The sequence below is a fragment of the Cyprinus carpio genome, chromosome A19, assembly GCF_018340385.1.
Source record: "Cyprinus carpio isolate SPL01 chromosome A19, ASM1834038v1, whole genome shotgun sequence".
Classification (NCBI taxonomy): Eukaryota; Metazoa; Chordata; class Actinopteri; order Cypriniformes; family Cyprinidae; genus Cyprinus; species Cyprinus carpio.
In genome coordinates this window covers 19,172,544-19,194,775 of record NC_056590.1, presented here as the reverse complement: position 1 = coordinate 19,194,775, position 22,232 = coordinate 19,172,544, and the positions used below count along the sequence as shown (strand labels likewise).

General features: G+C 37.9%; 1 protein-coding gene and 1 long non-coding RNA gene across 2 annotated transcripts; both read right to left on the bottom strand.

Moving 5' to 3' along the window:
* Nucleotides 1-3,924: 3,924 nt before the first annotated feature.
* LOC109052740 lies at nucleotides 3,925-6,767 on the bottom strand. Its single transcript, XR_002011587.2, has 3 exons — nucleotides 6,552-6,767; nucleotides 5,969-6,080; nucleotides 3,925-4,858 (listed from the first exon to the last, which is right to left on the bottom strand). It is a non-coding gene; the product is annotated as an uncharacterized LOC109052740 (long non-coding RNA).
* A 4,841-nt stretch (nucleotides 6,768-11,608) lies between these two features.
* LOC109052739 (polypeptide N-acetylgalactosaminyltransferase 12-like) lies at nucleotides 11,609-20,829 on the bottom strand. The gene is made up of 10 exons (XM_042776922.1): nucleotides 19,993-20,829; nucleotides 19,003-19,172; nucleotides 18,423-18,612; nucleotides 18,029-18,218; nucleotides 17,329-17,451; nucleotides 16,269-16,445; nucleotides 14,279-14,410; nucleotides 13,746-13,859; nucleotides 12,722-12,877; nucleotides 11,609-11,995 (listed from the first exon to the last, which is right to left on the bottom strand). Exons 1-10 carry the CDS (start codon nucleotides 20,349-20,351, stop codon nucleotides 11,858-11,860), a joined length of 1,749 nt encoding a protein of 582 aa, XP_042632856.1. The 5' UTR covers nucleotides 20,352-20,829; the 3' UTR covers nucleotides 11,609-11,857.
* Between the last annotated feature and the right edge of the window lie 1,403 nt (nucleotides 20,830-22,232).

The window sequence follows — 22,232 nt, the reverse complement described above, 5'->3', positions numbered from 1 at the left end:
TCTACAGACCAGGATATCATAGACCATAGGGCCTTTCGCACCGCAGGAACCTTTTCATAGTACCTGAACATGTGCAATTTTAGTACCAGACTGCCTTTTTCGAGAACCAAATTAGCTACTACTCCGGAGCAGGGTCTAACCAGCACAACTGGTACTACCGTGACGTAAGTAGACATTGATTGGCCAAACACATTCGAAAACGCCCTCACCCGCCATGATTTAAAATGCCGTGTAACATACTGTAAACATTGTGTCAACTTATTTTGCAAGTATGGAGAACAGCGATAGATGGACAGAAGCTGAAGTTCAGGCACTTGTAGCAAATGTAGCACTGCCAGTTGTCATACTAGATTCTTAGTCCTCCTTTCCATTCTTTCAATTGCATTATGTATACGTTGACATTCCATGTCCATTATTGTGAAACCCATGAGACACAACAAAAATACAGCTCCGATCACAGTGTCCTCTATCCTCCTTTTGTTAACGTTGTTCTTCTTTGTTTTCGTTGTTGAACACCTTGCACAAATGATAACGCTGTCGACCGGCTTAGGTCACGTCCTAGTACACACTAGTTCACTCGGTGTGAATGCAACCCTTTGAATGGTACTGGGAAATGCGAAATCGTCCCAGTACTGTACTTTTAGTTCTGGAACAAAAGCAGTGCGAAAAGCCCTCATGTGTCCAAATATGTTTACTTCCTTTCTATATAATAAGTGACAAACAGAGTGTGAGACAAGTATGTCCAAAATGATGACCCACTACTTCCAGCAAGATTCAGTGACAAAGTGGTGGATGTTAATTCCATATTCATACTTCATTCTCCATACTTCATAGATCATACTTTTTTAACAGTCCTGAAGTAAGTTTCAATTCAAATGTAGTACCTACAAGACAGTATGTGATTTTGGATGCAGCTAGAGCCTTAAGGATGTGGCTTTTTTGGACTTGAACTAGTAAACATCCGATTAGCAACCACCTAGCAGCCACCCTCAACACTCCAGAACAGCAACAGTGAGTTTTCCACACACATTTTTTATAGAAGTCTTTTTCAATCTACAGTTTAAGATTCTGATCCTGTGGTGCCACATGGCTACATTGCTAACAGAGTGTTGGTTGTAGGTGTAGTCTCATATGGAGATAGACGTGCTTTAGGAAGACTTCAGTGTGAAATTGTTGCCCCCCTAAAGGCCTTTCCACACTGAGGGCGATGCGAATTGCCGACGAACAGTGCTTTCACATCGAGAATGAAATGATTGTTCACCTTCTGCTAATTCACACCTGCACGCAAGGTGGCGCCGACCAACAATGCATTTTTCCTCAGATATGTATCTCATAAATGGATTTAACATCTAAATTAAGATAAATAAAGTTTGGCTCTACACCAGAAACACAAACTATGTATAATGCTTACAAGAATAGGCTACATCCTAAAATATCATTAGAAGTACAATTAGCATCAAGCTACACTTGAAAATGTATTTGCTTACCCACTTTAACCATCATCGAGTGCTTATAATAACTTCCAATAGTGATTTATAGTTGATTTTGATTCTATAATAAAAAGACACATGCACTGTTTGTAATAACGCTACACTGTTAATATTTGTCAAAAACATACTTTATTGCTATAAAAATACTGAGCTGCATACAAAACACATACAGAAAATGTATCATCATAATTATATCTATTTGATTTCATATTTCATGTGTAGAAAAAGAGTGAACGCGCTCTGACTTATAACACTCGCACATGTGGAAGAAAACGGATGATGCTTTACAGATCACATAATTCAGTGGAGAATTAATAGAAATGTTATTCTGTATAAAGAACATGTGAGAATAAATCTGTTCTTAAATACCAACAATAACAAGACCTCCGCATCCACTCTCTCTTATCCGGCACACTCTTCTGTGTTTGTTTTCACTGGTTTTTGAAACAGCGCCACCATTCTCAGCCTTTTGTGCAACAGCAGCTGCTCCGGTCATGTGATCCTAGCTCAAATCTTATTCGACGGCCCGTGTTTTCGCTTTGCGAAACTTAAAATATTCGTTGGACTGGTGTGAAAAAAAAAACATTAGCATTTTCTGTGCACGAATGTTCGCGGACTATGTGGAAGCATCCATAGAAATGTATTGTTTTATTCCAGTGCGTCATCACGTCCAAAATTCGTTTCGCTTTTTCACGCTCAGTGTGGAAAGGCCTTTAAGGCTGGTGTAGACACCACAGGGACACAGACCCTCACCACCTGCACCAAAACAGTGGGGGCGCCAGCAACCCTGAGCAATTAGCACGCCACTGCTGTCTGTATGAACTTCCTCCCACCCACCTGACAGGCTTGAATGTTCCGGAGCCCTGGTGCTGGGCCTCATCGATTGCCTCTTTGAAAAGGTCGGTGTCTTGGCAAGACACCGACACCCCTGCACGCAATCTCTTCACAGCCCACTCACCTACTGCAGAGACAGCCGACCAATCTATTGTGGCAGGAAACACCAGCCGTCCTGTCAAAGAAAGACAGGACGCCCTGTAGCAGCGATACCTAAACACTGGGTTTAGCGCACATGCAAATGCCTCCACAGTACCTCTCCTGGAATTTGAGGAATCCTTGACATTCTCAAAAGAGAGAATATGTAATCTATGCTATCCGACAACAAAGAGATTGTACTCCAGACGGAAAAATAGATGAGGGCTTTACAGTGATGCCACCATGCCTGTCAGCAGTAGATCTCTTCAAATCTTTTAGGTGGCTGTCATGTGTGAGCTATGAGTGACACATGAATTCTTTGTAAAACAGCTTTCAAAGCACGTGCACTCCAGTCTCCCACCACTAAATAAAAACTGTCAGAGGACACTCCTCTTTCTTCGCCTGACACGTCACAAATATCTTTTATCTCCCATGTCTTGCTTGCTGCAAGCAACTGTCTCCCTTACAAAACACATACAAATACAATAATTAATTCAATGAAAAAAAAAAAAAATGAATGAATGAATGAAGGATAAAATTAGATAGAATGATATATGGATGGATGGATGGATGGATGGATATATAGATGGATGGATGGATGGATGGTTGGATGGATGGATGGATGGATGGAAGGATAAGAAGATTACATATAATGTTTGATGGATGGATGGATGGATGGACCAAATATACAGATCAACAAGTAGATAGAAAGACCAGTTAGATAGATAGATATTTCAAATGTGTCGACTGGATTTTTTCCCCTCCCAGAATGAAACATTCTTGACAGGAAATGCCATAAATATTTGTTTTGGTATGACAAGATGAGCAGATTCCATACTCTGCTATGCAAGTGTGATATGTGTTCTGACTGTGCTCATCACCCTGTCATTATGGACACATTTTCTCCACCTCTCAGACTAATCCTTCATAGGAAACTGTAATATTGTTTACACTGCAAGTAATTGTCTCTGAATAATTTTACATTTTCATGCAGCATCACAATCCATAAAATAGTGGGGGAAATCTTCAGGTTTTGATGCAACCTTGCAGCTTGATGAAAGGTTTCATTCAGAAGTCTAAACTGGTTATTCTGAAGAGTCCTTTATTCATATTATTATGCTGTCCAGTTTACTCACCCTCCTTCTTCACCCTATGTGACTTACTTTCTTCAGTAAAATACAAAAGATGGTTTGCTGAATGTCCTGACAGCTCTTTTCCATAGAATGAGAGTGAATAATGATTAGGGCTGCTGACCTCCAAAATCACAACTGTTTTAAAATTGATAATAAATGTTTCTTGAGCAGCAAATAAGCATATTAGAATGAAGACTGACGCTGAAGACTGGAATAATGGCTGCTGAAAATTCAGCTTTGTAATCACATTATTACCGTTTTTACTTTATTCTTGATAAGTAAATGCAGCCTTGGCATGAATAAGAGACTTTCAAAAACATAAAAAATGCACATTTTTAAACAGTAGTGTATGCAAATGTCCAATGACTTACCTGTGCATCAAACTTGGCACATCACATATTAATCAGCCATATTTGGATTTAAGAAAATACAAACAAGTTTTTAATTGCTAAGGAGAAGAGGTTTATCACTTAATAACAAATTCCAGTCTCATCCTGCCATAAAGCTATTGAATGATTTTAGAAGATCTAGAATATAATGCACAAGTCATATGGACCAATTCTATGATACTTTTAGAGTTCTTTATGGAGCTTCACAGCCGTTGTCCCCATTCACTGTCATTGTATTGAAAAAAGCAGGACACTCAGCAAATTTTCTTCTGAAAATCTAAAATCGCAACAAATGCAGCCATAAATGTTTTAATGAAATCATTGCCAGCAACTTGACAGGCACTCCTGCAGCCACTTGAGGACCATGTCCAGCTTCTCATCTCTCTTGCTCTGCCTCAGAGCCAAGGAGGCACAGAGCTGAGGGTCACTTTCAGAAGCTGCAGCTGCTTCTTCTTCATGTACAGTCAGTAACTCCCTGCAGTCCTTCATGTCCTTCAGCTTACGGTAGAATGCTCTACAGCTGTAGCCTTCTCTCCAGCCCTGCTCTATGTGTGTCATCAGCTGCTCAAGTTCACTGTAGAAGCACAGACAGCCTGAGCACTTGTACCTTGTAATCCCACAAAACTCTTTCGTCGCTGTTACAGTTTGGATGAAACATGCGTTTAGTCCCAAACTTTGAAGGTCTCTGGAAAGGTGGTTGATCCCAGTGCAGAACCTGAGGTTGACAGTGCATAGCTTTGGGAGGATCTTACAGCAGCTGGGCTTAACACCAGGTTTCTCCATGGTTTGCAAGGCTCTTCTGACCTCAACCTTTTTCAAATAAACTTTATGGTTTATTGTTGTCCTTGAATGCTAACAGACATTGACAAATAACCTGTGACAAAAGAAAAAAAGCTCAGCATTTAAAGCAAAAGGTCAAACATTTTTGAAAGAAAAAAAAATTGTGAAAAATGGGTTTAATTCGCTTTGACCTTTAACGAGTCTGTAAATACATCTAAGATATATGCTTTCCCCAAGACTGATTGCTTCTCGGTCACTGTGATTACATGCCATAGACAATTTTCTTTCTACATGTTGAAATGGTATGAGAGGATATGAGTTGCACTGTAAATCAATAAATTTGATGAAATAAAGAAAGGCTCCAACAACAACATAACTATCGATTTGAAGTCACATAAAGCTTCACCCTAAAAAAAACGTATTTTTTCCTGCTTAAAGGGATCAAACTGAGAAATTGAATTTTTCCTCAACTTTGGAAATAAACTAACTTCAAGAACTGAACACTTCCTCCTCAGTCTAAAAGGAGCATTTACTAACAGTTAACTGCAAAAACAGCTCTTTCTGATTTGCTGATGTAAGATGAGGTAGTAAGGATGAAGTATGATAGCTAATACCTACCTATCAACAACAACTGTCTCATAAATGTTGTTTCTTCTGCTCAAATAGCGTTAAAAAAAAAAAGCTTTCTACGTTAATATATCATAAAATGTCATTTATTCCTGTTTTGGCAAAGCTGAATTTTCAGCACCCGATACTCTAATCAAAACTCTTTGATGAAAATGAAAAAGAACAGCATTTATTTAAAATATAACTACCTGCCCAAACTTTTGAACTGTAGTGTAAGTTCTCATGTTTTCAAGGGAAATTTTAAATTAAAATCTTACAAATATAGTTTATTTAATACTAAGTATCAAAAATAGGGTGTAAAATGGTTATGCTTGATATGGTCCCTTTAATGATTCTCAGTTGTGCTTCTGTGACTTTGTAAAAAGCACCTCACTGTCAAACAATGAATAAAGGACAAAACAAAAAAAGTACTGCTTCAATCTGCTTGATTCTCAGTTGTGCTTCTGTGACTTTGTAAAGAGCAGCAGGCAGCTTCCATACAGATGTACCCAAGGCTTTAGAGCAAATAATCTAATCAATTCACTCCAAGAGTCTGTGTGTCTAGAATGGGCAACGTTCTCTGTCACCTCAAAGTTACCTTCCCTTGTAGATCGTCTGGCATCAGTGTTTGTAACGGCAGCGTTTCAGTGGCTGCGTTTCACATGCATCCTATGAAAGATGACTGTCTTGCTCTAGAAAGATGTCAAGCTCTAGTTTGAGAGGAGAAACAAACAGCTGAGACGGGTAAAGGCAATTGGCCATAAATAAATCAAATGAAATCATGTTGCCGTTGAGGTAATTGTTAGAGTTATGCAAGTGTTTAAGAAACAAATGCAACTGGAGTATAAGAAAACATCAGCTTAGATACAAATGGTGTAAATTATTCTAATTCTAAGGCAATTTGGAAAGAAATGCAGAAGCACAATAAGATTTAAAATGGATACAGCGTAGAACAAATCAAAAGAAAAAGTCCTCCATTTAATAAAGTGGCAGAAGAGAGTCAGAAAGAGAAGAAAATGGGGAATGAATGCACAGAATGCAACTCCATTGGGAGTTAAATTATACATAATAGTCTCAAAGTCATTTTCAAAAAGCTTGGAGGCATAACCTCTTACTGCAGGCCACAACAAAGCAAACCTGGATCCAAACACATAATAGCTGGAAAACAACTACACTCTTACCTTTAATGTCTTCACAACATCTCCATCATATTTTTCATATCATTAGACAAAAGCAACAGTATTCATTTCTGTTACTTTTTAAATGATTGTTTAGTGTTACCAAGGAAACCAGAATAAGGTTCTAACCATCAGATGTTTACAAGTTCTGTAAAGTGATTTTTAATGAACCAGCATTCAAAAATATCCCTTTTGCTTGACAGAGATTGCTGAATTATGCATCCTAAAATATAACAACTGTCTTGGCTACAGCACAGCAGGCTGTGGTCAGAATTGGTGCAGTGACTGCTTTAAGGTGCACTCTGTCTGTCGGTCATCTTGTACATTCATATTCACAGCTCAAGCTGATAGGCATTGCGTTACCAGTCACGGTGGGGGTTCGATTCCCTGGGAACACATTAGTTTGTTATTGGCCTGATGTAAGCTGTTTGTAAAAGCGTCTACCAAATGCTTTTTTAATATTTACACACACACACACTGAGAGTCTGGACCAATGTAAGATTTACAAGCAAGCAATTGAATTTTTAGAGGATTATTATATTAAAAACACAACAAAAAAAACACACAACACACACTTGAGGATTATTATATTAAAAACACTACACACTACACACTTAACTCTGGGTTTAAGTCACTTTTAACCCCTGAATGGTTGATACGTCACATCAGAAATTGTGAAAGAGGTTCAGCTGCCAGGTTTAGCTTCATCGCTTGAAAGTGCTTACATGTTATGAACATGCTAAACACTTGACTTTACAATGCAAATGCATCAGGATCATTTGGAATGCTCAACCCTAACCTCGCTAACACCTGGAGTAATGAGAATGGGGTGAAATCAGCCGTTCACAGAGAAGGCTGTGCAGTCATTTGTTCGACAACATGAGCCAGTTGAACAGACAGTGTTGAGAACGATAGCATGCATCTGTCAGTATATTTCTCATCTCTCTTTGCCAGATCAAGCTTATTTTCATCTCTGAAAAGAGAAGCTCGGAATACAGAGAGACCTTGTCAAGCAACACATGGAATGTAGGCGAGCAAGCTGCCTTTAGATCCCAAATGCATCACAAGGAGGTGAGCGCCATTTTCACCACAGAGATCATTTCAATATTTAATGCCCTTTTCTAAAGCTAAAAAGTGATGTGGTCGTAATCCCATTTGCCGATGACAACAGTGCACCGGCACTGACGCCGCTGCTGAAGAGAAAGAAGTTGTGCGGATGCAGCGAGACTAAAATAAGGTTCTCCACAGTGATTCATGCAGAAGGCACATCTAACGTCTCTCTGGAAGCAGAGCCGGTGTGATCTGCTGGCTTCCAAAGCTTCATTCCATGATGCTGTTTTCCTAAAGCCAGAGTGTTCCAAACTAATCCCATCCTGCACCCGGAGAGCGAGGCAGATGACACCATACAAAAGAAGCCCACAAACAGTATGAAATATCAAACAGACGCACATCATGAATGAGTAATTGAGAATGACTGCGGGGCAGAGCGCATAGTGAGGAGCATCTTGGCATGAGCGCTTCCTCATACTCTGCTGCACATCTTCAAGACAATCGGCTGCCAATGACACCTCCATCGTCTCGCTGCGACTGCGACTCCAACATGGATGGAAAGAACAAATACGCATTCAGAGGGTGAACCAAATGGGAAAAGTTTGCGATTTATTATTTTCCACAATAACCTGAGTGAAGTGTCAGAATACGACCGCTTGCTGGAGAGACGAGAGTATGTAATACGGTGGGAAAAAAAGATTGCCAGGGTTGTCAGTTGTTGGTGAAGAAAGACAGGCACACATTAGGATGTTATTTAATGGCTTTAATGTGTAAAAAGTCAAACATGAAATCAATTTTAAGTTAAAGCGACTTTCATTCTTTTGATCTAGAAAAAAAGTCATTACAATTAAAAAATGCACTCAGATTTTTTCCTAATTAAAATGTTTTGCACAAACAAATTTAAATATGTATAAAATAAAGTATCCTCACACGAGATGAAGGCTGCAATCATATCAGATGCCTAATAAAAGCAGCTTTATTATTATTTTTGTAATTTACATGGAGTGGACTGGCTTGTGTTAAATACTTAAATAATTGGGTTAAATACAAAATTTTGTTATGAATAGCTGCTGATTGTGAATGACAAAATGGTGTAGCGTAAAAAAAATAAAAAATACTAAGTGCACCTTTAAGTTAGATATTAGACATTATTAACCATAATTATTGCATTAATTAAAAAAAAAAAAAAAGAAAAAAAAGGAATACCTTCATTTCTGATGTTAAGGTCACTTACATAACAGCATAAAGTTACCTGAATTTTCTTCCAGCATTGATACCGTTTCAAAACACATGGTTTCAACATTCTACCATCAGCAAAATTAAATGCAAAATAAAATAACATTAAAAATCATTCATTATTCCAAGAAAAGTGCATACTCACTGCTGCTGTAACCAACCACACAACTTTTATGGCCATTCATTTTTCTGGGTTGGTCCTATGCATCAGTAAATGGGCATGTTTGAAGATTAAAATGCATGATATGAATTTTAAACCACATTTATCTATAGAATGTATCATTTTTTTGCATTTTATACTTCCATTGTATTGAGGATAAAATGACCATACAGACATAGTGTAAACAGTACTTAAAATCATCCTTACAGAATAATATTTTTTACCTCTTTAAGGAACCCATAATCAATTCTGAGGCTTTGACAGACGGGAAAGCCCTACCATTGCAAACATAATCATTCTCATAATATTATCAATCTTTCAATCATCTTCTTATCTATAGAGGCCGTGAAAACATCTGTCCAGTACTGAAGCTCATGTCACATGCTCTCACATCAGAATCACATCAGTAAATCAATTCTCCCCATGACAATGTTCAGTTAGCCCATAACCTTATAGAATACAACAAAAAACGTGTTCTGTAAACCAAACAAGAAAAGTTCCCTCTCACCTATATTTTACTTAAAAACGTCCTTCTTTAAACACTGTGTAAGGCACTGAAACCATTTTAAATGTCTTTAAAAATAAAAAGAAATTGTCTTTATTTACCCAACTTTAAGTCTTTTCTTTGTGGAACACAAAAAAGAGATATTTAAGCACATCATAGCTGTTTTTTTTCCATAGAATGAAAGTAAATTGTGGTTTTCAATCAATAACAACTATAGAACTATATTTTTATGTACGGTTTCGACACAACATAAAGGTGAGTAAATGACAGAGTTCATTTTTAACTAAAAATCTACTTCTTATTTTCAACATTCCAGCAATTTTAAGGACACCAGTAATTACTGAAGTAATAAATAACTGAGAAAGCTAAGTTAATCAGATAAATTCATTATAAATGATCATTCAGCCTAGAAAACATACCTACAGTTGGTCAAAATGTAAAGAGGTTTATCTCCACATACTCTAAAGCAGGGGTGTCAAACTCAGTTCCTGGAGAGCCACAGCCCTGCTGAGTTTAGTTCCAGCCCTGCTCCGGCACACATACCATGTAGTTTTAAAATAAGCCCGAAGAACTTGATTAGCTGGATCAGTTGCATTTAGTATGACACCCCTGCCTGCCCTAAACTAACTAACCAGCACTGTTTCTCTACATCTTTAGGGAAATATAAAGCAAAAATCACAGTCATTTGGCCACTACAATCTAGTATTTGCTGTGACATCCAGCTCCGTTTCATCCCCTTCAAATGACCGACGATCTATTCTCAACAGCAGGTAAATGACTAGAGGTAGGCTGCCATATGGTTTCAGATACAAGTAATAATCACTGTACATTTTTAACTGTAATTGTGTATAAAAGTATAACCCAGCATCTCAATCACTGCATCATGGGCTAATGGAATTACACGCATGTAAATACAAGCTGATGTTACAGCATGGAGGACAAAGCGGACATGGAATAAAACAGAGAGTTTGGCACCATCTAGTGGTTGGAAAGAGAATGGCTACTGCCAGCACTGCTGCTTATCTGAGTCTAATCTCAATACTCAGCCAACAATACACACACAACCAGGCTGAAAGGAGGCACGAATCGCAAGCGAGATCTTACATCAGGAGTTTTTAAGAATGCTAGTCACAAGAAAAAAAAAAGTTAAATATGTCAAAGAATTTGAATAAATAGAAGCTAATTTGCAGGAGAACAGGGGATGATGAGACACCAGCAGATGGAGCTGGCAGCACTGACTGATTAAAATAACTCAAATTACCATCTTATAAAATGGTAATGATTGTCAATTGCGACAGAGAGACCCAGAGGTTATGATGAGCGCTTAAATACAGTGCTTATATCTTTCTGAGAAATGGAGGTTTTTCAGTAATGATGTCTATGTGCAGGCCAACCTAGAAGACTAATTCACCATGGGTTTCCTTAGGACCTTCCTGTGGGCTTTAAGAATAGCAGTTTTGGATTTATAATTAAAATAAGGTCTGTGCTTTCGAGACTTTCACATTTCATCATACAGCATACACTACTGTTCAAACTTTTGAAGCTGGTAAGAACTTTTGATGTTTTTGAAAGAAGTCTTTCATGCTCACTATAAAAATACAGTAAAAAAACAGTAATACTGTGAAATATTACAATTTAAAATAACCGTTTTCTATTTTAATAGATTTTACAATGTAATTTATTTCTATGATGGAAATATTCAGCAGCCATTTCTCCAGTTTTCAGTGTCACATGATCCTTCACATTTTTTCAGGATTCTTTCAGAATTCAAAGTTGTACCAAATAAAAAAAATTCAGGATTCTTTGACAAATCAAAGTTAAAAAGAACAGCATCTATTTGAAATAGAAATCTTTTGTAACATTATAAATATCTTATCCATCACTTACGGACAATTTAATGCATCCTTGCTTAATAAAAATAATAATTTCTTAAAAAAAAAAAAAATAAATCTTACTGAACCCAAACTTTTGAACAGTAGTGCATGTTGCAGCACACATACCTTATTTTACTCAGAAATCCAAAACTCGTTGAAAATTTTGAATTACAAAAATACAAAAATAAAAAATCTCAATACAATAAAACAAGGATTACAAACTGAACAACTCTTATTACAAGTGATGAATTTTAATACACTATCCAAAAATGTTCAAATCGAATATGTCAATTCATTAAAACATACTATATTTTCTTCAGTTTAACAAACAGAGTATGTACTGTGCATGTCATGTAAAAGAAAGGCACTGTCAATCCTAAGTGGAGGAAGTGGAATGCTCAGTAAACTGGTGTGAAGTCAGAACAGCCGATATGAAATGCCCTTTGAACTGTTGTGCAGGTGAAGGGTGTAGAGAGAACCTTTGCTATGTTCTCTCTTCAAAGAACCACTTCTGGGAGGCTGAGTCGGAGCAGGGCCGGAGAGCGGGGCCAGGGTTCCCATTGTCAGTCCGGGCTACTGCCTCAACACACTTCTGTGTCTGAACATGGTAGAGAGAGCCATCCTGCCAATGCAATGATTATGAGAAGTGTTACACATCCAAGTCTACTACTTACAGTCAGGGGTTTGTTCAAATACTGTAAAGGCCTTTGGCACACTAGAACAGGAAGCTCGGTCAACCTCAGTGTTTCATTTGCTCCCAGCACCTCCTCCTTACTCTGATACCCCACAGACTAGAAAGAATCACGCTGACGTCACGCTGCTCTTCAGGTGCTCGCTGTGCTTGCAAAGAGTTCACACTAAGGCTTGCTTCTGAAATTTCACTGCAAGACACACTGAAACCTGTTGCCATGCTGTGTGACTTTCTCAAGTAACACTTTAATGTGACATTTTCTTGGACCGTTGTTTGCTTCCAAGAACAGTTGGTGTGCTGCTCAAGAAACACTTCTTTTTATTATCAATGTTGAAAACAGTTATGCTGCTTAATATTTTTGTGGAAAATGTGATGCATATTTTTGGATTCTTTAATGAATACGAAGTTCAAAAGAACTGCATTTATTTCAAATAGAAATCATTTGTAACATTATAAGTTACTGTTACTTTACTGTTTCACTTTTGATCACATTAAAGCGTCCTTGCTGAATAAAACTATTTCGACAAAAGTCTTATTAACCCCAAACTTTTGAATAGTAGTGTATATGTGATTATTTAGGATTAATGCATGCAATAAATTTTAATAGAATTCTATTTGCATACAATTAGTTTGTAGTGACATGTTCAGTGATCTCACCTCTCTGAATAGGAACTTCTGGTCTTCAGGCACAGCTTCCCTGGGTTTACTGCAGAGATGCATGGTAAGGAATGTGGAGACAGGATCAGCCACGACGCAGCCTGCAGGGTCCCTCGTGTTATAACGGATCTCTTGGAGTGTGGAGTACTCAAAGAACTGTCACAAAAAGAGAAAAGAAGATATATAAACAAACAATACAAATCACAACAAATCACACTCACAAAATCAACAAATAGTGTAGTGATAAATGGAAAATAAAACTAATCCAAACACAGATTCCTATTGCAATCATTGAATTTCGCCTGCTAAATTACTTGCCCTTCATATAAATGTCTAAAATATGAATTCACACAATTTGAGATATTTCGTTTCTTTTATCGCAAAAAAGTGAACTACAAATAATTTCACTACATTCAAAAGACATAATACATTTAATACGCATTATATCTATAATTGCGAATGAATTCATTGTTTTTCCTTTTTTTTTTTTACTAACATTCTGTCTTTTGTAAAATCTAGGCTCTCAAAACACCATCCTTCAGTAAGCATATAAGTAATGGATTTGATGAATTCTGTGATTTCAGTTGGTAGCATTTCAGTCTGTAAAATTACTGAAAATTTGATGAAGTCTCAAACAGGATTGACCCAAATGTACCAAACCAGAAAGAAACAGACGAGCATTTCTCTTGTATTCACAGAGAGAATCCATTAGAAGAGTGTTTTTGTGCTGTACATATGGCTGATATTGTGCACTGATGAGTCTCCAGGGCTCATCTGTCTCCCCACAGAGAGGGAGGAGACGAATAAAGTCACGCCGCTGTGCCTGACGATTGGAGTTGCTTTAAAAACAAGCGTGCTGTGGAGTGCACAACACACTGTTTACTGCACCGTATCAGGATGCTGTGAGACACACTTTGATGTATATTCCTGAAGACGCATTACAATCCCTGTGTATTGTGCAGCAGTGAACACTAATTGGAGCAGTGTGGCTGTCTGTCGTTACAGTTGTGAAAACGAAAGTTACCTGGTTTTGTCCCATGCCGTGACAAGGGTAAAGAATGACTCGGTGACCGGCCATATTATGATCATCAGGTGGGTTGTAGTCAAAGCAGTAGTTGACCATTCCTTTATTCTTCAGCTACAATTAAGAAGAAACAAAGAAACATTCAAACAAAAGTCAAATTTTTCTTATTTAAAGGGACAGATCTCCCCAAAATGAAAATTGTCATCATTTACTCATGCTCATGCTGTTCCAAAAACATAGGAAATTTGTTCATCTTCATTTCTGTTCCTAACATATTTTTTATCAAGTCTAAGAAATTTCTGTTAACCTAAAATACTGACACTTCAATGTTTATATGTGAATAAATGCAATCTGTGAAATCACATCGGTTCATCAAATAAAGGATTTGTGTCTTTATAGATTTTTAATCAGAAATGACATTATCAGCATAATATGAGTACAAGTTTATATCATAATATGTAGTTCTGTTTATAATAATAGCATTTTTACGACAAAGCCATGCATGTAAACATAAGAAGTTTGTCTCTTCTCACCATGCCAAACATTCCAGGCCTGTCCTCTGGGACTTGAATGTCAGGGTAGATGTTCTCCAAGAGCCACTTAAAATCTTTACAGCCAAGACGCATTCGGAGTTTCCGTCTGTCTGTCACATCACCATATGCCTCCTGAAACAAATGTTAAAAATGATGGATCCTGTTGAAGATATTTTACTACTTTTCAGTTTTTTCTAATCTAATTACTTCATGAGCATTGTATGAGGCAGTTTGAGATTTATATTTATGCATATTAATAAACTATATGCACAATACCCTATTACTTGCACACTTTTTTAAAAGAGAATATTTATTTTCATAAACTGCAACATTTTTAATTGTCATTTTTCAGAGGTATGTAAAGATAGCAGCAGCTCCACGTCAAATGAAAGAAGCTTTATTTACAACAACATGCTGAACTGTTCAGTAACAGCAGCTATGGCCTGTTTGTTTTGGGTTTTCACACTGGTCTATTGTACATTTACATCACAATAATAATTTACATAGACACAGGTGGCTGCTTCAGTAATTTGCATTCAGAGTTTATATTTTTGATTTATTTTGTATCTGATGTGACAGCTCATAAGCCCCTGGCTCAGTCTGTTTTCTTTGTCAAAGACAAAAAACTTTGGACTGCTCCTCAAAAAAAAATATATATATATATTTACAAATATCCGTCCCCAATGTGAATAGGAAGGAATGTGAATTTCCTGTAGGAATCCATCCATCAATTGTAATTCTTGTCTTAGTAAATACCACATGAACAGATTGTTTACAATACTCTCTCTTCATACTACATCAACTGTTTTCACAAAATGATCATATAAAAGCAAACATCTAATAACATTTTGTCATCTTGCATTCTGGTGCAATTACACTGCAGCTTTACACCACAAACTGCTACATGCTGCAACATCCTGTTGCAAAATAAATTTGTAACCCCATCTCAACAAACAAGACCAAGTTCCTGTGTATGTGTGTGGCAGTGGTATCTCTTCATAACCGCCCGCCAGACAAGAATTACTGCTGAGTGATGGTCCACACACTGGTGCCAGAGATACTCTCCCCTATGAGGAACATCTGTTTGAGGTAAAGCTCTGGTGAAGTGTTTCATCAGATCTGCACTAAGATGAATGACAAGAAATGTACTTCCAATGAACCAACTTGATGATAGCGAATCATCAATAATGTACGGTCCCGCTGTGAGTGCCAGCCGGGTGCCACAACATCACACCCATTGATGATCCATCTGTGATCAGGCTTCAGTCTCAACAAAGTCCTGAGGCGGCCCGTATCATCCTGCTACACGCTCAATCAAGCGGCTGTCAAATGAAGCTTTCTGATCATCAAGATCCATCAAAGAGCTTCATTCTGTTGATCTTTAGGACTCTCTGGCCCAATCGACAGAGATTTCGGCCATGAATAAAATATGCAGCGAGACTCGGAGGCTGAAAGAGAGAGCGATCCTCTTACGAATTTGCGTGGAAGCAGAGTATGAATGTTGTCAAACCTGATCCACGTTGGCAAGGCCAGTGTTTGTCTGTGGTTTATACCCGAAAAGAGAGACAGCCTTATCTGCTGGCATATCCTCAGATAGATTTCGATTTGGTGGTGCCAACCTGGCAGCATCTCCAAGGTTCAAAGAGAAAAGGGTTATCCGATCTGTCACCAAGAGCACCTCTCTCTTTAACTACAGGGCTCGCCCACAAGGGTGGCTAAATGACAAACATGGCTGAAAGAGGTGCCACTTCTCACTGTAGTAATTTCACACCAGTTTCAGCTCACCTGCTAAATGTCATTCATTTAGAGCATATCAACAGATTCTGTAAAAATGGGTGAAGATGTATCTAGATTTGTGCAAAGAAAATATGCATCTTTCACAAGGGCTATGTGAGTCTATCTACACTAACCTCAAAGACAGACAGTGTGAAAACAAGCAGACAAGCAAACAAAAGCAGAGTTATGCAACAGACCGCACAAGTAGGCGTACCAGACGAGCATGAGGGCTGCGATGGTAATACACTTCTTTGTATTCGTCCATCCAGACTTCTGCCGCCCGCACGCTGTTGGCCAAGGCCTTGCTTCTCGAGTATGGCGCTTTCTTCGGAAAGACGTGACCCACGTGAGAGCAAGGATGGACTTCCAGACTCCCTCCACACTGCCAGATCTGAAAAACCCCCAAGACAGGAAACAGATTAGCCATTCGAAATAATCCGTAGGCAGCATTTTAGGCATATTTGAAATTAGGCAGTTTAATTATGCTGCCTTCTTAGGACCCCTGAATATGACATTTCTCCAGGTGTATATTTTCTTGTACAGACCCATTTATACCATGTGAGAAGTCAGCTAAAACTAAAAGTCAGTGTTGAGAGGAAAAAGAAAACTCTCTAGATGAAAAGATTTTTCACTATACTGTATGCAGATTTGGTTTTGATTTCTAACTGTTAAAATGATGAAATATCATGATTAATTCAAACAATTTTAAACAGTTATATAAAATCTGGTTATTGTACTAAATTATTACAATTTACATTAAATAGTAACCTATTTGATTGAACTCTTAAGTTAACATGTTAACTTTCACAGCTGTAAAATCACACAGAGTTCCTGCAAACAGACGGATCCAGAGAATAAATAGGCTGGTCTGTCATATTGCACTGACAGAGCAGCTGTCTGGTCTTTGTGACGTTCCTTGCTGAAATCTGATTAAAATGCAGCTCAAGGCACTCAAAACACAAGTTAACCATTGCTGTCTATGTACCAGTGTTGGAATCCTTCAGGGGATGAGCTGAGTAATGAGAGGAATAATGAGTAAGTAAATGCTGCATAAACACTGAAGGTCGCTTTATTCATCATGTTAGCTGGCGGACACTTAATAAAGGTGCAGACTGACCTCCTAACCTTGTGTGACTCATCACACAGTTTTCAAACTAGGATTGTGACCATCTGCCGAAAGGCGTTCTCCCCTCAGGAAACTAAAACTTGGAGAGAAACTTTAACAGAATAGAGGAACACACCCCAATGACAAAACTTTAACAGAATGCACTTACTCTGAATGAGAACTCCAGGTTCTCTCCACCCCACACCTCCATTCCTGTGTCGTATGTGCCCAGGTAATGGAAGTACTTCTTGTTGACTGCAAACAAACCCCCAGCCAATCCATTATACCAGAACTAAATCAAAACAAAAAAAAAAAATATTCCTCTACTTCTACTGGGAAAATTACAGTAAAATCCAGGAAAAGCATAAATTACGGTGACCGAACAACCTGTTTTTCCCGGACAAGTCCTGGCTGGGATTTCAAAATGTAAAATGTTTTGTCATTATACATTTTATGTACGTGGATTTGCATTTGACCATCTCTGTACAGTACATCCCATCTTCTTGCACGCCATGATTGGACAATTAAGTACACTGCCTCCTCGCTATTGGTCAAACTACTTGTCAGTCATTACCTTTAGGAAGTATGAAAACAACAGAACAAAACAAAGCCAAAAAATATGACATTTTAGGCAATTCTCAGCCAGGACATGTCCAGGGAAATGAGGACATATGGTCAGGTTTACTGTTGTTTTATTGCAGTTATTTGCATAAACGTTTAATTTGGAGAGAAAACATTCAAATATGTTCACCTAAATGGTTCTGCTGCCATAAAAATCACAAAAAAATTTTCATTATTCAGTCAATGCTGAAAATGTAATGACATATGAACCAAATCATTGTTTTCCATTTGGTGCAACCGTGAAGCACAGACCTGATGACATCAGTGGGAGAACTTCTGCGTTTCTGTTCATATTCTGGGATAGTGTGCCACGTGAACACCAATCTCCAATCAAATCCTCCAATCTGAGGTTCTCCAGCGTTGCCCAGGTACTGGAAGGTGTTCCAGTCAATAACATCAATCACTGGACACACCACAGCTGAAGGCTCGTCCTTTATTCTACAGGTTTTAGAGATTTTTAACAAGGGGAGATAAATATTCATTTCTCACAAAACAAACAGTGATGTAGCATGTAGTTTAGGCGTGACCAGAAAAAAATGCATTCACATTTTGTATTGAAAAAAAAAAAAGAGCAAATTTCTAAGCAAATTTAATGAAACAATGCATGTTTGAGGTTTGTAGAGAGGAGTTTATCAGTCTCACCTCTGGAGTAAAGGCTCCAACCAGCCTTCATGGCACTCACAGTGGCAATCGAGGAAGGTCAGCACTTCTCCTGTGGCAATGGAGGCCCCCAGGAGCCGCGCTCGCACCAAACCCTCTCTCTTCCTCGCTCGGATCAGACGCACCTTTTTGAGATTGGCGATGTAGTTCTCTAGAGGCTCCTTTAAATGATCTGTGGGTCAAATTCATGAGAACTGCTCAGAGACAGCTGCAGGGAACAAGAACTTAGGACAGAAATAAAGTATTCTAATTGGCTTTTGTATAAAGGAGCAACTTGGCGTTTCACCACAGGGTGGAGCTGAGACTGTTACTGCTGTGGTATTTCATTGATAAGAATCTGTATTCAAACCTAGATTTTTGTGATCAGGAATGTGTGTGTCCTCTTGGTGCTGTGCCTGGAACTAACTTAACTAATGACTGTTAAATAAGTAAATATGTGCACTATTCTTTTAATATCCAGTTATCGATTTACCCAAGTTTTTGTTCTTTGTTAATGTTTAAAGTTAAAGAGGGAACATGAAAGACATTTGTATTCATTTGTATTATACATTCAGACTGATACCTCGGTCACTGTAGTCATCCACCAATATGACTTCAGTCAGCAGCAGGTCTGGTGAGGTCTCCAGGACACTGTGCACTGTCCTCAGTAGTGTGGACCAGGCTTCATTGTAGAAGGCTATCACTACTGATGTTGAGGGCAGGCTCAGGTAGTCATATTTCAGGTTTCTACATCTGAATAGACAGATCTTGTTAGATAATGCCTTGCCCTTGTTTGCTACATTGTGACTGCATTCTTGTTTACAGTGTCACTATACTAAGATAAAATATCACATAAAATTAATACCAGAACATATTGATTGCAACCTAAAAATACATAACTAAAATAAACATCACAGATGCATCTTTTCAACCCTAATGGTCAATTTAAAATAACATGATAACAAAATAACAAACATGATGCAAACAATAAATAAAATAAAATAAATCAGTAATATTTGGTTTATTTTATTGTATTAATTTATTTATTGCCTATCAGAGTAAAACCAACTGCAAATATAATTATAACAATGCACACCATTTAGATTAGGGGTGGGCCATCGGTTTATAATTTGACTTCATATTGTTTTTTATTCAGTGTGTCCATAAAGGGATCTGACCGCAATGGATTTTATTAATTATCTTCAAAATTCATCATTAAAAAGTTGTTGATATTTTTTTTTCCTGTACAAAATTTATGTGAGCATGACCAACTCTGACAGCGCCACATTGAACGTTTTTCTCCTGCTTAGTTACTTTGTAGACGGTCCCTATCTGTAATCGCATATTAGACATTGGGCCAAGATAGGGACTGTTTACAAAAACATTTACAACTTTTATGGCATGCAATAAATCGAGGAGGATTGAAACTAATAAAACTACGAAGTGTATCCTGTCTACATTCAGATGTTATTCAAATAAACTCATTTAATACCATTAGATCAAACATTTAATGATCTTTTAAGGCTGGATATCTCACAAATATCAAACATTCATGTCCAGCATGGACACTTACAGTGGGTTCCATCTCTCAGGCAGCCTGCGGTGTAGTGATATCCTATCGCTCACATAAGTGTTTATCTGATGTTTTTTGATGCTCTCCTCCTCCTCTCGCTTCTCTTCTTCAGTCAGGTCCAGTTTAACAGCTCTACCCATCTCTCCTAAAGCATTCATGTCTAGAGGAGGCTTCTCGTAAACGGGTTTCTTCAGTAATTCCTCGTCCACATTTTTGTGCTGCTCGACTGGAACTTCTCTTCGACTCGCCAGTCCTACGTCACTCTGCGTGTTCCTATGAAACACTAAATATCCCACTACAAAAGCCCCGAGAATGTACAGAATGAGCTTGGGCCGACTCCGTCTGCCACATATTGCCATAATGTGTCCTTCTTGTCCGCCTTGGTGCCCTCAAACTGTTTGTCATCCGAAGTTAAATCTCATGAAGAGTTGGAGTTCGAAAAAAGTTCGCCAAGGTAAGAAGACCTCGTTTTCAAAGCGCCAGATTTCATTTTAAAGTCGACTATAGTGAAGGGCAAACTATCCAAGCAAAGCGAAAGTTGGTCATTTAATCTTGTGACCGAAATCCACTGTATGGTGAGGTGTGATCGACATGAACGGCAAGCAGAGCCGGTTGCAGACAGGGGAGGAGTTGAAGGCACATCCGTTAAAGCGAACGCTTTGGGTTCGTTCGACATTAAACGCGTGTCACTGATCGGCTGCTATAGTCGCAGGGTTGCAATCGGGGAGGAGTTGAGAAGAGGCAAAGTCAAGCCGAACACTTTCTGCTTCCGTGTATCTACAGAAACTACATTAATTTACGGGAGACACGTGAAAGTGAACAAAATTCATATTCACAGACGCCAAATGTAAGTTTATGCAAAACGAGGGGAACGTAATGCAACCATGTGAATGATCCGTTTACTATTGCATTCTGATCAGATGTAATTATTAACTGTAATAGTAATAAACAGAACCGTAACAGCGGATATTATTTTGCAAAACTGTTGTAGTTCCGAGTCAGTGCCTTGGCTTAGATGCCCATTATGCATCCAGAATTCTCTTTAAGGAGTTATGCATAATCTAAAAGATATGCATTTTACATCTACCTCCAATAAACTCGTATCACAATCCATAAACAAGACCATTGCATCAGTTATTAATTTTGTGGAAAACCTAAAAATAGTTTTGAACTAATAAAGTCATTTAAGCATTGCGTTTGAAAGTAGCTACATATATTCATGTCTATCCACAGTTAGATGGGTTTTCATGCTTTCATTTCAAAAAGAAAAAACACTGGAAAATGTTTTCTTTGGTTACAATACAGTTTATGTTATAAAATGTTTTATCCCTGACGTCAGTGTCCCCAGTAGTAACCCTTACAGGTTTATAATTTTTAACAAGTATAGTAGTTTCAATGAACAGGTTTTAGATATTCTTTTTTAAAAACATTTACTGGTTTTGAGCCACAGCCGTACAGCGGCACGTCCTACAGGTTTGAGCACTGAGCAGGGCTGTAGATTGATGTAGAGAGGGATTTACATGATCAGATTAGCAGGCTTGTTTCTCAGATAAGGCCAGCAGAACTGGAAGAGGCATAAAGAAAGAAATCCAGGTCAAATCACAGAGAGTCTTAGGGGTCACACACTGTGACAGAGCGCTAATCCAAATCCATTTAGTGCATGTCCGCTTTATAAACACCGTTATGCCAAGATATACACACCTGTGAAAGTTCACATACATTGTTACTTAATATATGAAATCATGTATGATTTAAACAAGAATGCCTCATTCACATTTCACATCCAGCCAAACCTTTTAGCAACACACTTCTTTTTAACTATTTGAAGTTTGCATATGAAGTTTCTATTTGAAGTGTATATTTGTTAATTCCTGTAGACGTCACTTTTCTCACAATTTCTGCCATAATACACAGTTTTGTTTCTTTTCAATTAATTTGAACACATTTGCATGAAATTCTAGAAAGTTTTATTGAAATAACATTAAATCCATATAATCACTTGCATGTCGCTAGTGTCAGAACCAGTGTTCATTGTACTGGACATTAAATAAGTTATAAACTTTTTTATTGTTTTTATGAAATAAAGCATGTTACAATTATAAACGTTCTAAAGTGACCTGATGGAAATTATCTAAATACTAAATTACCATAATAATAATAATAATTTGAAAGAGCTTATACAGGATCTTTGTACACATTCTGATGAACCAGAGAAACTGGTTTCAAGTAAGATTGTAAGT

What these genes read in the sequence shown, in the direction of transcription:
- LOC109052739 (XM_042776922.1), bottom strand. Translation starts at nt 20,351, where the DNA reads ATGGCAATATGTGGCAGACGGAGTCGGCCCAAGCTCATTCTGTACATT. An exon ending in GCAGCCCTCATGCTCGTCTG is followed by an intron (nt 14,411 to 16,268) that starts GTACGCCTACTT and finishes CATTTGTTTCAG; the next exon opens with GAGGCATATGGTGATGTGAC. An exon ending in GGCCTGGAATGTTTGGCATG is followed by an intron (nt 13,860 to 14,278) that starts GTGAGAAGAGAC and finishes TCTTAATTGTAG; the next exon opens with CTGAAGAATAAAGGAATGGT.